This window comes from Nesoenas mayeri, assembly GCF_963082525.1.
Source record: "Nesoenas mayeri genome assembly, chromosome: 3".
NCBI lineage: Eukaryota > Metazoa > Chordata > Aves > Columbiformes > Columbidae > Nesoenas > Nesoenas mayeri.
Genome location: NC_137544.1, coordinates 10,354,753 through 10,373,216, shown reverse-complemented (window position 1 = coordinate 10,373,216; position 18,464 = coordinate 10,354,753). Strand labels below are relative to the sequence as shown.

General features: G+C 38.3%; 1 protein-coding gene across 1 annotated transcript in view; it reads right to left on the bottom strand.

Annotated features, from left to right (window-relative positions):
- LDAH (lipid droplet associated hydrolase) overlaps window positions 1-18,464 on the bottom strand; it is a gene marked incomplete at both ends in the record, with an annotated part of 121,600 nt that overhangs the window by 60,534 nt on the left and 42,602 nt on the right. The window contains one exon of the mRNA XM_080342319.1: window positions 4,375-4,544. Within this exon, the coding sequence (XP_080198445.1) occupies window positions 4,375-4,544 (170 nt within the window). The remainder of the gene's footprint in view (window positions 1-4,374; window positions 4,545-18,464) is intronic.

The following is an 18,464-nucleotide window of genomic DNA, read 5'->3' as shown; positions in this document are numbered from 1 at the left end:
GAGAATTTCTGAAATTTCAAAACCCAGTCAATGTCTATGGCAGAAGGGTCATGTGCAGAGATATCTTTTCCCACTAAGCTGTGCTGCAAAGGGCTGCAGGCAATTGAGAAGAAGCAGATTTCTAGACAACAGAACAAAAAATAGCTAAAAATGTCATGACATCTGTCATTCTGTTGTGTACCTGTGGGCCATCAGTATTTCCAAGCAAGCTGTTCACAACAGATGGAGCACGGCCTTTTGATTCAAGTATGAAAGCACAAAATGAGGGCTACATGTGTCCTGCTAAAGGTGTATGTGATTTAGAGGAGACTCCATTACTAACAATGCAACAACAGAAACTTTGGAAAGACAGAAGACCATTACCAGCTAAATTTCAAAAAGAATGATAAAATGTATTTCTGTCTTTTTCTGACAACAGAAGTAACAACAATAATGCTTTGTAGATTAAATCTCTTGCGCTTTTTAACTAAATAATTTGAAAAAAATTAAATAAGCAGAAAGAAATGAAACTACCATGCACATATAGGAGCATCATCTAAAATAACTATATTCAAAAAGCTCCAACAAAACGCTTCCCATTCAGGTCATTCAATCCCTAATAATAATAATAATAATAATAACAATAATAATGAGATAAACATTTTTATATGGATTAGAAACTGCCTAAACAGACAGAAAACCAAGAGCATAGATATACAGCCAACTGCAGTAATTCAAGACGTTAACAAAAAATGCCTAGTACCTCCTGTTAGGCATGTTTAATTTATTTATAAAAGGGAATGAATAACACCAACATTTTATAAACCATAAAATAATTTAGAATAGTCATCGATAAATAAACATTTGCTTAACTCAAGAAAGGTTGTTTAGTGGATGCTTTATGCAAGCATCCACCAATGATCCTGACAGGTTAAAGTCAGTAGCAGCTTAGGAAGAATAAGACACATTGCAGAAACCTTCTAAGCTACATACATTACCAGATCCTGAACAAGCTGTAGCTCCTCAAGTGAAAGACCTGAATGCAATTCATTTATGGACAAAAGAAAAAACATGAAAATATGGTTATGCTACTGTTTAAGTTTGTGGAATAGTTAAATGTGAACTGTTATTTTGTTATGCTTATCAGATTTCTTGAAAAAAAAGTACAGACCAAAATATTTCTCGTTGGAAGAGAACACAGTGAAGGGAAGATAAGGCAGATGCACATGATCGTGTGCATGGAAATGTGACAAGGTTTGAAGGTAGGAACTGGTTTTATGCACAACTATTCCAACTTATGTTTTGTTAGCTATTATTTATGAAATCAACCAAGTTCTAGCAATACCCGATATTCTGAGACATAATAGCAATGCATGATTTTGAATTACATATTACAGAGATTTTATTTGCTTAAACTGATACACACTCAGGGGTTTTGAATTCTTCCTCCTCAATGAGTTTCATGGGAAGACCAATGTTTACATTGTATGATAGTTTTGCTCATTAATAAGTGTTAATTTATTACCACAAAAGTCCTGGCATTTCAAAAGCATGGTTGCAAATGAAAGACTAATGCTGTAACAGATTGAATTTCATTAGCAAGGAAATGTGTCAATCTTTGGATAAAACTAATGATCAAAAGGAGTGTTTTAGGAAACACTCAGTAGTGTTGCCAGCAAAGCAAAAGGAAATCCTCCAAGTAAGGATTCGTATTTTAGAAGAGAATGCCTGGAGGATGTAGCATATTTATGACTTAGGCTCAAGCTCCAACAACTGAGAAAATAATTTTATCACTCAGCTTCATTTTTCAGCTCTGCTGGCTGAGCAAAGAGCAAAAAAGATTATGAGGTTAATACCGAGTATCAACTGCGCATTATTGTATTTTTCCATCTCTACAGAGTAAGGCTGATTAACATTTTTCCTTCTCAGTGACAAAAGTTTTTAGCAGTCTGACAAACCCTGGATGCTCCACTTCCCACAAAGGGGTGAATGTTGTTATGATTTGATTCCCACCATGACAATTCAGAAGTGTTCATGGTTACACGTGTGCCAGCAAACAGACCAGCCAGGAACTACTGCCTGGTCCTGTCACTGAAGAGGATGGCATGGGGTGGTCTGTGTCCACATGGCTGAATTTCCCCCTGCCTCAAAACAGGATGTCTGCATCCAAACTAACTACTAGGAATGGTCTTGGGCCTCTACCAAGGCCAGAACCATGCCAGGGTCTTCTGGGAGTCACTGGTTCCTTTGGGCCAAAGACTCTTAAAGACTAGGCCAAAAACTGCACAGTTGGCCCATGTAGCAGCCCCACAAGTATGGATGTAACCTGCGTGGCCCTTCTCTACTAATCAGATTTAGCGAAAGACATCAACCTAAGACTAAGTTTGTGTTAAGGGTTCTCCTGATGAAACCGTTAACAGAAACTTCCCTGAGAGTCAACAGGAAAATAGGGATGTGGTCCTGGGGTAAACCAGTAATTCCTGTTTCATTTCTCTTTAAATGAAATAAGAAAACATTATTTCACAGGGGTTTAAGAAAAAAAAATACAGTAGCCTGTTAACCTGCAGAGCACGAGGGGCCAATAAATTAACAACATGCAAAACTGACAGCTGAAGAACAACCAAGAAAGAGAGATAAAGAGATGACTTTCTACTTTCCACACATGCCAGCTTGAGTTCATTAGGTTCCCTCATCATCGTACGAGAGAGGGACAGTCTAATCTACTATATATTTCGTTAGATTATGAAAGGGCTTTAAATTGGGTAACAAAAATCAAACCTGCTAGACATACACTTCAAATATATATACGTTTACTGAATTATTTGAACAATAAATACATTAACCTCTACCTCAGAATAATAAACTCTAAGCAATCAAAGGCTCTTAAAGCAGAGAATTTAAGACCAAAACCCATGTAATAAAAAAAATCACATAAGAACTACACAAAAATAAAATCAAATGATCTAGCTACTAAAATACACATATGTGCTCAAAATCTTGTGGGAATCAAATATTCCAGTAAAAACAAAGGGAGAGATGGAAACACAAGTTTCTTATTATCACACTTCATATGTTATAAAACCTAGCAGTTAACTTATTTTTGGCAAAAGGACAAAGGTTGCACAACACTCTGGCTTACACAAATATTTTCTATTGTTAAATGCATCTTAAATGTAGCTTGTCATATATTTCCTTCAGGCACACAGTGCACCATGCAGTCTAAGGGTGTCCCAAAGACACCTACATTTCAAAACACTGATGAATAGCAAGCTGCCAGCGTCCAGTGAGCCAGGTGTAAAAAAGTTACTCAACAATTCATAGTTTAATTGAAACTAGATAAAATAATCTGTGTAAAAAAAAGATTGTACAGACGTTGACCAAAAAAAAGTTGATATTTTTTTGACAAATTATTGCATATGATATTTTCTAGAACATTCCCTCTTGAAAAGATAAAACAGTAAAAGTTTCTCAGAAAAATGCCTTTGTTTATAATCACATAGTGAAATAGGCATGTGGAAATATACCAGGTTAACCTCATGTTTCAAGTTTTTAGTTGCTGTTTCCTTTAAAGGAAAAAAAAAATGTGCAGTGGAAATGGTTATGAAGAAGCAGAACCTACTCATGCATATATTAAACACAGCCTTTATGCTAACATTGAACTTCCTTCCATTAAGATTGTACGATACAAAGGAAGAGGCAAGGATTTAGCAAAAGTGAATGTTTAAGAATAAAAATTCAGAATTTTTCATTCATCACCACTGGTAGAGCGAGTTATTACTGAGCACCGTTTGCCACTTCCAGAGTTACAAGGACACGGTCCTGCCTCAGCCTCCTTGTTGCTGACACACACAAACATGCAGTAACATGTCTCACTCTCCTCAGCTCACACAAACCAAGACTAAGCTGCAGAAGCAATGATATATGCATAGGTATTAAATTTTAGAAGCAACATCCTTCACAACATACTATTATTTTCTGTACATTTCGCCATGTATGGTCAGCAATCTGCTTGCCCTAAGAAGCTGTTATTAAAATCATAACCAGTCTCAAGTTTGGGTGTAGCAACATAATGTAATTGCCAAACACCTAGTGATCTGTTTATAAATTATTTAAAGATGTGAAGAGAACAAGAAAGTCCTAAATATATTTATCACCATTCCTAATTATTTATAAGGGTATTTAAACATCCAAATTCAGAGTCAGAACTTTATTTTACATCAAACTACTTTGTTACATGTGATGAGGATTACTCATTAAAGTTTTTATTGCACTTTAACTGAAGGTTTGTGTATAGCAGCATAGAGCTTCCACAGGAAAGACATGACATTACCCATAGGCCAAGTATATGCACTGCTTTGGTAAAAATATAACCCCCATTCTATACAGTTAAAGTACCTGAAGTTCTGATGCTCGCTTCATCATCTCCAGTGTGATGTAGCAACCAATAGAATGAGCAATCAGTACCAGCTTTATATCTTTTGATACGTTCTTTTTGAGGAAGTTCAGCTTATGCTCTACTTGTCCGTTAAGTCCAAAAACATCCTCTAGCTCTTTGATATCTGTGTCTGAAATATAAAAGAAAAAAAGTCCTTCATTTTAATGATAGAAATTTCAAGTATCTCTTTTTTTTTCTACTCCTTTGGAAAATTTTGAAACAAATAAACTTATTAATTAAAAAAAATAACCCACAACACCAAGCTTAAAAATTAATTTTAACTTAACACCACTAGTAAATATAGAATGATGAATCAGATGTACAGGATGTGAAGCCTTACGTGTAGCTGGGAAACAGGGAAGGATATGAAAACACATGGAGATTCATAGTCAATCATTTAGCACTGTGATCCCCTTCATTCAGAACAAGATCAAACTCAAGGCATTGGATCAGCTTAAATCAATACAACTTTACATCGAAAGATCAGGACCTACAATAGCAATACTGCCCAGGAACAAGAGTTCCTTCACTCAAGACAAGCTACCATATGTTACCATTCACTAAGAACCTTCAGATATCTAAAATCTCCTGTCTCAAAATAAAGATGCACAAAAAGTCCCATGGAATGAGGAAAAAAGGAAAATGCATATGTGTCAACAAGGAGCACTAGCACTTAGATAAACTACCCCTATTTATAAGTTCTTCTCATTGTCAATCCAGCTACAAAAAGGAAGATCAAGTCAGAGCTTCGTGGTTCTAAATTAGTGGGTAATTTCACTCCTATTTTGCCAGGGATCTCCCAAAGGAGCTTGGGCAACCACTTACGATGAGGACATTGCTACTCATCTTCTGGACAGTCAACATGACAAGGATGATCTGGTGCCTGTAAGGATCTACAGCAATTTGGGCATCTTCAGCTCTTGCTCATGATGTGGGTGACCTGGCTCTCAAGTTCCCCCATCTAAGGGGGTCCACAGCTCTTTCATCTGCTGGAAGAGTGCTCTGTCCACTACACTAAAACCTATACCAAGGATACATCACTGCAGTTTAAGCTGGACAACTCGATGGAAAAGACTAAGAAGAAATACTGAAAAAGAGAATGAAAGAAAAGAAGCAGAAAGGATGAAGGAATGTATTCCTATAGCTTATTTGAAAGAGATGCACTGGTAATAATATCACTTAATCTCTTAAATCCATGCTATTATCTCAGGGCTCAATTTCATACTCCAGTTTAAAGCTCTGGTCTTTTACACTCCTTACATGTTGACTTGCAATGAAGCTTGAGACCGAAATAAGCTACAAGTCCTGGCAGCAGGGTTCAGACAAATGATGGGGACCAGCTCATTACTGCGCTGTGTTCCTACAGACAGTATACAGATGCCTGCCAAAGGCCACACACCTCTAACAACTCCGGAGTAGCTAGCAGAGGTAGTACACACACAGCCCTAACCAGCCCACCAAGTATTAGGTGTTTAACTTCCCACTTGGTTTCTTCTGCATCAGTTCCCTGTGTGAGAAATAGATGTGGAAGAAAGTATCTACCAGGCAGAGATACCATAAAGATATACATACATTAAAATGACTGAAATGCATTGAAAAACTAGTGTAAGAGAAAGTCAGATAGCACCACACATTCATCTCAGATACAGCTGGTTTTGTGCCTGCTTGGAGAAAGTGTTAACTATGGAGTTAACTGCCTATAACTGTGAACACTGTCAAATTATGATAGCCGACTGGTTTTTTAATCCACTTGTAATAAATTTGATGGGAATTGGTCAGCAATCTCAAATGCTAAAAATTACTAACGCCAAAGCAGTGAAGTTATCAGGGGTTTGACAGCGATGGTATTAAATGTTAGTCTAAGTGGGCTGGCACTGTGTTGCCTTTTTGATCGTCTGTATGAAACATAACCTTTCAAAGGAAAATAACTGCTCAAGAATGTGTTCTGATGGCTTTTTTCTGAGCTCAAACTGTTACCACTGAGGTCACAACAAAGTTCTTCAGTTAAACTAATATTTCTACTAAAACTACTAATGATCATATCCCAGCATAATTTATAGCAGTTTATCCTAAATGAAAAACATACTCAATAAACAAAACACACTCAAGGAATGCAAAATTATATGAAAATTAATATTTTGCTTTTAGGTTTTCTACATCTAATGGAAAAGGAAAAGCTTATTCTGTTTTCCGAAACCCCAAATAAAAACCTAAGGCCAAAACATTGTTTTTAAGCTTAGTTTCTATTTTTAGTCAAAGCTGTCTTTCCTGCTTTTTATTTATTTACACAGCAGCTTAACTTCATGCAGGAGTGGGCTGTCTAAATCTCAAGTTTAATTAGGAGTATATATATCACACATACAACACTGAATACTGGAAATACGACAGCCCACTGGATACAGCAACAAATGAAAGAGCCTGTTATGTTGAGTATTTACCATGTGTTGGATTGAGCAGGTCAGTTTTCCCTTGTAAACATTTGCTATCATTTCTATACTGTCTTATTAAAGCATTGCCACCTGCAGTAATTTATCAGTGCATGTTTTAATGTTTGACATTCCATTCATAGCTTTAATTCTTGAAAATAAGTGATTTTACAAGAATTTCAGTTTATTTCCAGGTTAGAATAGGGAAAAGGAGATAAAACAGGTGTGTAAATCTTTCAGAGAACTTCTCGTGGTTCACAAGACCCAAGAAACCAAGCAAGAAGCAAACCAAATTTTTAGTTGTCTTGTTCAGTCTCATGAGGTTAATGGTTGCTTTTCACTACCCAAATTCAATATCTGCTACAGAGATGCTGAACATTGCTGCAATGCAATTAATAAACACTACAGCAAATACAGCCTAGCCCAGTCTCAATATTTTCCAAGTTAAGGTAGATAACTATGTTAGACAAATACATTTAATTATTTTAGCTAGTAAGACATTAGCTATCTAATTTAATTTTTAGTTACCTAATAAACATCAGCGTAGAGATTCAGGGTAATGTATTCATAGCTATTACTGATTCCAGCAGAGAGGCGCCTATTCAGAAGCAGTTCTGTTACCAAAGCAAGAACCTCAAGGAAGGATATGGGTGAGGATTAAGAGCAGAGTGAAAATAAGGGCATTTTTCTCCTGGTATTTGCCCAGAATTGAGCTTAGGTCTTGGGCATACTCAACTGAAGCCTGTGCACTAGAGTTTCTTAGAGAGCAGGGGACAGCAGAGCTTGCAGAAGTGGTTTTTAATTGGGTGGGTTAATCAGGATTGATCATGGTACCCATTCTACTGCGCTGGGCCAAAGCCTCCGCAGCACAGTCCTGCTGAGCACTACTCCGAGTGAGGCCGCTCAGGTTCACAGGTCTACTGGCCTGTGTTACACACACATTCAAGTCTCTTTCAGACTGAAAGTGAGTCCAACGCTGACTCCAGGGAATTGTTTCAGCTGTGTAATAGTTTTCCTTTTCTTCTGAAATACTGATTTGTTGCCAAAACCAAATCACATTGGCTCTACTCCTAGAGAAGCCACACCGGAGGATGAGTGTGCAGCGTGGGGTCGTCAATACACACGCGGAACTCTCCTCATCCCCGAATGACCCTGCCCTCATGTCAGGTGAAACCCCAACATCACGTCACCATGTGTTGAAATATTCATCCTATTTTACTTCTGGACAAACACAAAATTGCCCACGCCCCGTGTCAGTTCATGTTTCCCCAACACAAACGCTACAGTTCCAACGGTCCAAACTATGTGAGAGCTGGGCCGCGTCACAGGTTTGGAAGATTTATTTATTTATTTTACAGAACAAAATCGCCCGGGGATTATCCAAAATCAACATGAATTTTTTGGGTGGAGAAGCTTAAATGGATTCTTTATATAAGCAAACAGACTTGCACAAACATACTGGCAGTCAGCTCACCGATGGCTCTACATCAGAGAAGGGGCCTGAGTTACTTCACCTCAGGTGTGGAATAAATGGCACGGCTGAAGGAGAGCTCATTTACACAGATTTCAGATAGCAGAAATTATACGACTTGTACCTTATGCTGCAAACACCTCATCCGGGCCAAGGCATATGATTTTAAGACTTTATTTAGCTGAAGTGTATTAAAAGAAATACTGTATTTCTTTATTTTCTTTAGCAAAGCATTAATCTTATTATGTGCTTTTGGAAAAAACAAATGCACCATCACTCTAATGAATCTCTTTTTTTCTGACCTCTGCTAAACCCACAGGCAGAAAACAATGATAGATTAAAATAAAGTGTTTGCTCTCAGATTAGTCGACAAGTTAATCTTGCTCGGAAAGTGGACTTGGGTTTTCATGGAAATAACAAGAGAACTGTGTTTGTTTGTTTTTCTGCTGTGTATGCAAGGGAAATTCTTAGGCAGAAAAATAAAGCATATCAGTTATACAAGCAGACTTGAGACTGCAGATTCATAAAACTTAGCCTTTCGTTAAAAATTTTCCAAAAATCATAAACTCCTTTTTACTGGACGATTCAAAAAGATACTGGAGGCCAGATTGCCCAACACCGCCCTCAAATTTGTGCATATGTCCCGAATTTCACAAGGGAATGTTTGCACATCCAAACTCCCAACTACTCTCGTCACAACAGGTGACTGAACGTTTGAGCTCAGTGCATACGGACACTTGTCCACCTGTCACAGAGTGATTTAAAGTCTGTCCCAGGATCCGCTCATATATAAGGGCTCCAAATTACTCATGAACAAGTAAGGAACTGTGTGAAGAAGTGACTTGTAATTATATGCCACGAAGGAAAGGGAGGTAAAAACCACTGCCCTACCTGCACTGTATCCTCTTCTCTGGGTCATTTACTCTACAGGGTAGAACTAGGACATCTAAGGACAAACTCTAACAAACCACCTGTATAAACTCTTGTGGTGAAGAATTTTCAGAACTGGACCTTTTACATGACAAGGACAAGAATCTGGAGCCTGAACCAGGGGACTGGAAAAAGATTCACCTTTTCCTCTGAAGACGCTGCTCATTTCAGCTGAGTGACACATCGCCCTACTGCTCAATGTTAACAGTGAGGAGAAGTAACAAGTTTAAGCATAGGAAAATGCAATAACATCACAAGAAAGTATCAAGAGGAAGAAAAACAAAGGGAGAGTAGATATGGAAAGGTCAGTGATGATATCAAAACGTATGGAAAGGGAAGGCACAAAGCAGTGAGTATGGCCAAACAGCTCAGGAAAGCTAGTGCAGGGTCACGTTAAGTCCACTGCATCTCCATCTAGTATCATAAATGTGACCAACATATATACGGCGAAATGTTTCAGACTTTATGTGCCACCTCCTTTTCCCACTACAAATACATTAGAAACACTGGTGGGGAAAGCAGCAGCTGTGAATGAGTAAATAGTATTTAGATGGAGTGACCTATGGAATGTTTTATCTTTGCCTTCATGCAGTGACAGGCAGAAAACAACCCCACAACTACATGACTTAGAAGGATTATCGGTTAAACTGGCATGCATAGTCAAAAGTCTAATTCTGCAGTTTAAACAAATAATTTGATTGTGTTTGTTCTTATAGCAAAAAAAAAAAAAAATTCTTTAGAATTGAATTATGCCATCTGAAAATGTTTAAATAGAACTGTAAGCTTAAAAACTGAGATTTCAGGTTTGTAGGTTTAGTATGGGTAAATGTGTTAGAAAATACATCCCCTAAAGATATATTGCTTGGAGCCTGAATGCCTCATTCGGTCTTCCATTTGATTATTGAACCCTGGGTAATTTGTATCAGCAAGCAATAAAATGCCAAAGAAATGAGATGGAAACAGTGAAAGAATGCTCAATAAATACTGAAGAACTCCTCCTGACACCAGGAACCAGGTCTTAAAGCATTGTGTTTTAGATTAACCCTTAGACCTTTATCTGGCCCTAGTACCCTCAGGAACTGTTCATGCAACTTTTAAGATAAACACACCACTCACTAGTGTTTATTGGAGCAATTACTTTTTGTAAAGGTATCCTCCACAAATAAATTACCATTACACAGGATACTAAAGTCGTCATATGTATTATTTGCTTTATTAGAAAAATAACAAGGCCTTAATTTACAAATTGAACTACTGATTTCCTTTGCTATCTACAGAGCTATTGCTGGGACACTTGTTTAACACCTAATCTGTTTTTCAAAGGAAGTTGTATTATAATTAAATTAGTTCAAGTATAGTCTGACAGAATGAACTAATAAACATGACAAACACTAAATCCATTTTTTTTATTAAAAGCATACAGGAGCACACTGAACTTATTAAATTAAGATATCTATGAGAGGCTTCTTTTCATTTTGCATTTCCAGTCTTACTTTCCTCTAACCAATTAGTGTAACTACAACCAGCATATGATGAGGTAACAGTGCAAACTTTGAGGTAGAGTTTTTTTGGTTGCCTCCAATGTTGGCACGGCAAACACCATTAAACAGTGTTTTATTCTGCAGTTCTACACCAATCTATGCCTCCAGAATCACTTTAACATGCATGAAGCAAATCTAATATATGTAATATGGGTGTGTTACAGAACGCAGAGGGAAAGGTTTTCTGTGCTTGAATGACTGCATTTTTCAGTCAGTAAGCTGAATAACCACAGTGCAATTTATAAGAATTTTCAATATCATATTATTTAAAAAAAATAACAAAATGAAAAAATTCTTGGTAGGGTAGAGATCAGAGAACCATCACTGTATAAGAGCAGATCTAAATTTCCATTGTCAAGTGACCTCAAGGAGCAAAAGCAAATAGGTCTGAGCCTTTGGGATGCTGATTGTTCATATTACATTTGCTGAAGCCAAGTGAAAGGCTCTGTGAATTCCCTTCTTCACTTGCCCACACCAACACAACTGGAAGGGCCTTCCATGCTGAGGCTGATCGCTATGTAAAATGTATCTCGATACACAAACAAGTATAAAACTAATTGTGACATTTTTAGTCTCATACTTTCTCACTTGTAAGCTGCGCCTTGGATGGCAGCACGCTACTCGCACTATTAAGGACTGCTTTTCAGTGGACCTCGTCATTTTGAAGAAAAAGACCTGCAACACCATACTCATGTATGTGAGTTGGTTGTAAAACTTGATTAAGGTCATTCCAACACACCAGATATCCCACTCGGCACACCTTTTTACTTTGCAGAATACCCTCTATGAGACAAGTAACTACTGTGCAGAAGAAAAAATGCTATGCCTTTACTTTATGAGAAGGTAGGCTTTTATCTACGCCTTACTCATTTTTTCCCAGTGTCAAAGCCATTTCATGTCTAGGTGAGTAGGTCTACCCTTGTGAAATAACCAATAATCTCAGTACTGGCAAACCTTCAAAATCTTCCAGCAGTTTTCCCCTCTTCCAGTAATCCCAGAATGAATCAGCTCTACCACAGCTTATTAAGGAAGAATCACTGAATGTGGCCTGAAACAGTTGGAACTGTATACAAGTATATCGGTACCAAACAAAACCAACACCACCAGTGTAGTGGGAACACCTGAACACTGTTCCTGAGGTGCTGAGGTCCCTGGACATTCCAGAGTAACAGCAAAAACAGGTCACCACAGCAGCTTTGGACACAACTGGGCTCAGCCTTCCCATACCAGGCACACACCTTTTTGGCATTTCAGGAAAAAGTAAGATAAAAAGAGAGATTAGGAAGAAAACAATGAAGTAGTCTTGCATTGGCAGAGACTTCATAAACACTGAGATGAAAAATAGCTCATGTACTTTACAACTACTTGAAAGGAGATTGTAGCATGGAGGGTGTTGGTCTCCTCTCATGAGTAACAAGTGATAGGATAAGGGGAAATGGTCTCAATTTGCACCAGGGAGGTTCAGGTAGGATATTCGGAAAAACTTCTTCCCAGAAAGGGTTGTCAGGCATTGGAACAGGCTGCCCAGGGAAGTGGTGGAGTCACCATCCTTGGAGGTGTTTAAAAGATGTGCAGATGTGGTGCTTAGGGACATGGTTTAGTGGTGGACTTGGCAGTGCTAGATTAACAGGTTTTTTTGATGATCGTTAGGGTTTTTTCCAACCTAAATGATTCTATGATTCTACTTGAAGATCTGGTGGTTGAGCAAATGAAGTCAACAACAAGACCTGAAGGAAAAAGTGAGCACCTAGGTCTGTGCTTCTACCTGAACAGGCTCCACATTCAGTCTGGATGGGATCATTGTACCAACAATGACTGTCCAAGCAACACGGAGAAGATCTTGCACCTTCCATTGCCTTGTTGGTTTGCTGAGCTTATGGCACAAAAAAGGGCTAGGTTGTAAAAATCAGTCTAGGCCCCCCAAAACCCAATTTGACTCTCAAAAAAGTCTATTTATCTTGCTTTGCCTAGCAAGTGGTACTCCTGAAATGTCTGCATTGCGTGTTTCCCTCACAAATACTAATTTTACATATAATCTGAGATAGTATAACCCAGCTTTTCAAGGGCAAATGGGCTTCACAGGTCCTTGAGTTATCTTGAACCATCAGGCCGAGGCATGTGTCTCTCCAGAAATAATGCACACAGAGTATACTGTTCCTGAAAGTAATTCTTTACTGAAAAGCGTATCAGTATCAAGACCTCTTCATGTTTGGCCAGATGTAATGTCTTCCAGTTTAACACGGGGAAAATTCAGTCTTGAAATTGAGGCACAGAACTTTCTTACTGGATGAAGTGACTAAAAACAACTTCAGGAAATATCGTATTTTAACAACAACCTGCACTTTTACACGTTAACAATGGAAGAAAAACAAAATAAGGATATTCTGCACATCACCAAGACTGGGTAGATACAGCAAGACTGGGTAGATACCTTACTGGAGGTAAAGAAAGGACAGTGGCAATTGTATGAGTGTTGAAGGGAACAAACCAGATGAATATCACTCCACGGGAATTTATCCAGTCAGTGTGTGATAAATGAGGTGCTGCGCTGCAGTCTGACAGTCACACCTATTGGAAACAGCACTTCAAAACTTTGGGAAGTTTAAACAGACACAAATAGAGAAAGAGGGACTGAAAGCAAATAAGGGAGAACTGAAGTTTAGAGAAGACAGCTGGCCAAGGAAGACAACACACGTTATTCTGCAGGCAGGGAATAAAAGCAGTTATTTTAAAAGTAGGAGAAAATGACAAAAGTGCTGGGGGGGAAAGGTGAAAAAGCTGGAGAGGCACATAAACAGTAGCACAAGTAACAAGACAGAATTTGTACTTCACAGTGACTGGACAGATCAATGGGTGACACTTTCTGAAGTGCTTGATGCTTGTAAAGAATCCAAGCTAAAACTTCAAACTTAATTTGTTAGACAAGTCCTGTTTTCTCTTGAAAATTCATACAAAAAAATTATTTACGACTGTGATATAGACCGTGAGGGGTGACCATATTAATGTTTACAAATATATAAAGGGTGAGTGTCAGGAGGATGGAGCCAGGCTCTTCTCGGTGACAAACAATGGTAAGACAAGGGGTAATGGGTTCAAACTGGAACACAAGGGGTTCCACTTAAATTTGAGAAGAAACTTCTTCTCAGTGAGGGTGACAGACACTGGAACAGGCTGCCCAGGGTGGTTGTGGAGTCTCCTACTCTGGAGACATTCAAAACCCACCTGGACACATTCCTGTGTAACCTCATCTGGGTGTTCCTGCTCCGGCAGGGGAATTGGACTGGATGATCTTTTGAGGTCCCTTCCAATCTCTGACATTCTGTGATTCTGTGACTGAAACGTTCAAATAAGTACAACTCTTCAGAATAATACTAAAATAACACCTGTCTTTAGAGTAACACTAAAGTAACACTAATGCATTTCCTATTTCAGTAGCTACTATGATGGCATTAGGATGGCATTCCCTATAACTTTGTCCTTTTTCTTTACTCTTGTGTGTATTCACGATGGATGATACTATTTTAATAGAAGTGTAAAGGAAAGTGTAGGCTTCTGCCTTCATTTGTCCACGGAAGTGTCAAATTTAATATCTAGAATAACTACCTGCAGTAAACATGTCCAAATTATTTAACCACACTGTCCAGAATCCTTTTTATTTTAAGGAGTAAACAACCCGCTTAGGCAAACGTAGTATTTTTCTGTCTTTCATCTGCACCCTTAAAAATTGATGGATTATAAGAAATTTTCCAAATTATTATCTTAGATCCTCTGAGGCTGTAAAGCAGTGCCACACCGCTGACTGCAGAGACCTGTGTCAGTGTGTTCCAGCAGAGAACACGACCCCGTGCTACCTCTGCAAAACATACGCAAATATTTTGCAACGCAGTGCTACCTCCCAGCGCTCAATCAACGCTTCTAATTGCTACCTGTCTTAACGAGCCTTGGACATCTCTATTGGGCTCGGCTGCTCTCAGGGTTCGCTGCTGCCTGACGTGACACGAAGAGAATCCAGCGGCCGGGAGAACCGAGTTCTCTGTGTGACACTCACCACTGAGTTACGCTTTCTGCCATCATGGGAAAAGGCCATGATTTGGATTGAGGAGAGGTCCATACTCCATCTTTCGTTATTTGCACAGCATAAGGCAAATGATAATTGGACAAAGGAGTATATGTAAAATAAGCAGCAAAACTGAGGAAAGGAAATACAATTTCGCCTTTTACTTTCTTTAAATATAACAGGTTTCTTTATCAGTTGTTGATGCTTTAAATAACCATCTGCACGCACTGTATAGCACAAATGTTATATCTTTGAGTATGAAACACATATTTGTCAGATTCACAACTTAAAATTATGATTTATACCTTCTCCAGTATTCTGTTACACCATTTAAAAATTAATTGGCAGATTTATTCCCTATTACCAAGAAAGCAGTTTCCTTTTTAACTTCACTGAAGAAAATGCTGAAGGTTCCATTCTTAGTCGCCTTGCTGAACTGCCTCGCATAGCAAGGATGGCAACATGCCAACGATACTGTGATGGCTTTATTTCTCTTGAAGTTTTGCATTTTAGCTGGAACAGAGACTAAAGTGCCACCGCTACAAAGCCGATGTGTCACTATGGGTGAATAAGGGATTTTTTTGGTCTCCATTTTTATGCAGGTGAGATGTGCTGCATAGAAAGCAAACTAATTCACCTGTGACCCAGAAGCAGTGCCGAAGGTCACAGCTGGGCAAAGGTTGATTTTCTCATTCATTTACATTAGCAGACATCAAAGCCATGGCTCGCTACAAACTCTTTGAAGCTGCCTGCGGCTTCACAATATAATTTATAGAAAAAGATAGCAACCGAATTTGACCTGCACTCTACACATAAACAGATCCAATTATGATTATGTAAAGTTCACTACATAGTAAAGTGCCTTCAGAAATATTGAAATTGTTTTCTTCATTCTTTAATTGCAGATAATACTTCTTTCTCCAATTATGTAGACATTAGTACAGAAGTCAGTGGAGTCTCTGACAGCAAAGACTCAGTGGTAATACGTTCCAAACCACAATTTTGTTCTGAAAAAAATGACACAATGGCAATCCCAGAGAATTTTAGTAATGTGCTATAATATTTAACCCAACAGGGATTGATTTCGCAACTAAGCAGTCATCTGACCACACCAGTAATTGGATAGCTGTAGTAGATTAGATTATTTTAATAACTGTATTCACGCACAAAATACAAGATTCAACCTTTAGAAAGATAAGAATATGTCTAACTTGAAGAAAAAGAATAGTCCCATGCAGTACCAAGAGGAGGGAAAAAAAACCCCTTCATCCAGCAAGGATCAATGAGACGCATTGAACCCGAGTGCACAGGACTGTATCATGTTCTCCTCTGCCATTTCTCAAAGTGCTCAGCCCTTACTCAGATCTTGCTGAGAGAAGCAGATGCACTGGAGGTAGGAATAATTAATTAATAGAGCTGATTATATAAGAATGAGGTCATTTACAGCTACTTCTTCCTGCATGGTCCTGCCTTACAGTTTCCTGCATTTCCCTGAGACACCTACATCGCTCCTTAAAGAAAGGGAAAATCCTAAAACCAAAGCGAACAGAAAGACTCCATATTCCAAACCTGATTATACTTAGAATCTGGAATTATGTTGTGCATTGCTCATGGTCTCTCAGTCTTACAACTGCAGGTCACTGCGAATCAAAAATAAAACTGCTGTTAAATGCTGGATTGACACCAACCAGATCTGTACTATTTGTTGCAAGCTTTGTGGGTATCAAAATTAAATTGAAAGCCTGTTATCATTAAGTAGAAGTTCTTACTAATAAATAAAAGTACCAATCAGCTTTCTTCCTATAGTTAACCTATGCAGGGACTAAACTTTTTGACTCAACTGTCTAAACCAAACCCAGACCTGTTACACCTTCAGACAGAAGGGATTGTTCTCTGCTGCAGGGATGGTTTGTTTTCATTCTGTTAGCAGATGCAAATATATCTTTCAAACTGACTTGGATTAAGAGATTCCTAAGCATTCTCCCTGGGGAAAAGAACCTGGATCATCTCAATATTTTATTAGATTGGTTTACTTTTTTACCTTCCCTACAATAGTATGGTAAACACTCCGAAGAGTTACTCTGCATCATCACAGCACTGCTCATCTTAGTGAACTGCGACATGTCTTCTGAAGTCAAGACACCAAAAGATATAAATGTTACCTTTCCATAGGGTTCACATTCTTAAACACTTTCCCCCCCCCCACTAACAGCCATCTGCATCTAATTAGAAGTGATGGTATCAGCTGGAGAACATACCTATGTCATGGGGTGAAAGGCGGAAAATGATCCATAAACAATCTCAAAACTTACATCCAAAGTTTCCTGGAATGCACTAAAGACATTACAGTGTTCAATGGGTGAATGTAAATTTTTAAAAAATGTGTTGTTTTCTGGATAAGCATCCAGAGGACTGTATCAGGTTTCAAAAGCTGTTACTTTAGAACACATCTTTAAAAACAGAATTATATTTGCAGACATGGATGAAAGATTCTCATTCTTTTAACAGGGGAATTAGTTGAATAAAGTACCGGAATGGATTAGAAACCTATTCATGGACAATATGCCTACAGGTATTATGTTGACAGACTCAGTGGAAAACCTTGAAAGAAACAGAGACTATAGAGAACCTATTTTTCATACAGCTATAAGAAATTTAAAGAAAAAGTCCTCTTCTTAGTAACACTAGCACAAATTGGCTACTACTCCATCAAAGTCAATGGAATATAAAGCTATGCGTTAAGTGGTACCAGAATCAGCTTAACAGCGTTTAAGTGATCATTACAAATAAATACATGGCTGTTAAGGTATGATGCTATGAGCACTTCAAATTGATATCATTTTGGTTGGCCAGAAAAGAAAACAACAGAGTAACTTAGAAATACTTCACATATGGCAAAATTTTATTTTCTTAGTTTTGATTTTGAATGGAACAAGATTTTTAAACACATGCTTAAAATTAAGCAGAACTGATAAAGTCAGTGCTGGATGCCAAGATTTCACTCAAAGGATCCATTTGCATAATTATAGGCATGATTATAAGACCTCAATGAATAATTAACTGCTTGTGGTTCAAAGGAAAGAAGTAAGCGGAGCACTGCAGCATCCCCAGGGCTGCTTATTTCTCACACATTTAGATCTGAAACATTCCAGTGGGTTCATAACATGAAATGATAATTTGTTTCCTTAAAATAGACACCTAGCACTAAAACCCTACAGTAAAATGCAGATCTTACCAGGCAAAGACAAAAACCTCATTATTTAAATGCCTCATTAATAACTTTTACATACACACACCCCCTTTCTTAAGCTGCCGTTTCCAAAGCCAAGGAAGGAATCAGGTTCCTGGGCAGCAGGACTGAGCTGGTGCTCCCTGTCCCATCCTGTTCCTCTGCACACTCCCTGATGAGGACCCCATGCTGTTGACAAATACCATGTAAAGAGCTCAATGTGATCAATCAGTGCCCAGGCCAGCTTTGTAAATGGGAAGCTTCTCCTCCCTATACATTAAAAGAAAAAAAAAATCACACTTTGATATGAAACGATCCTAATTCTACCTGGATGGCATGCTTACAACTTGGTTTTTTATCTGTTTACAGTGTGATACCACTGGACTGGGAGACACC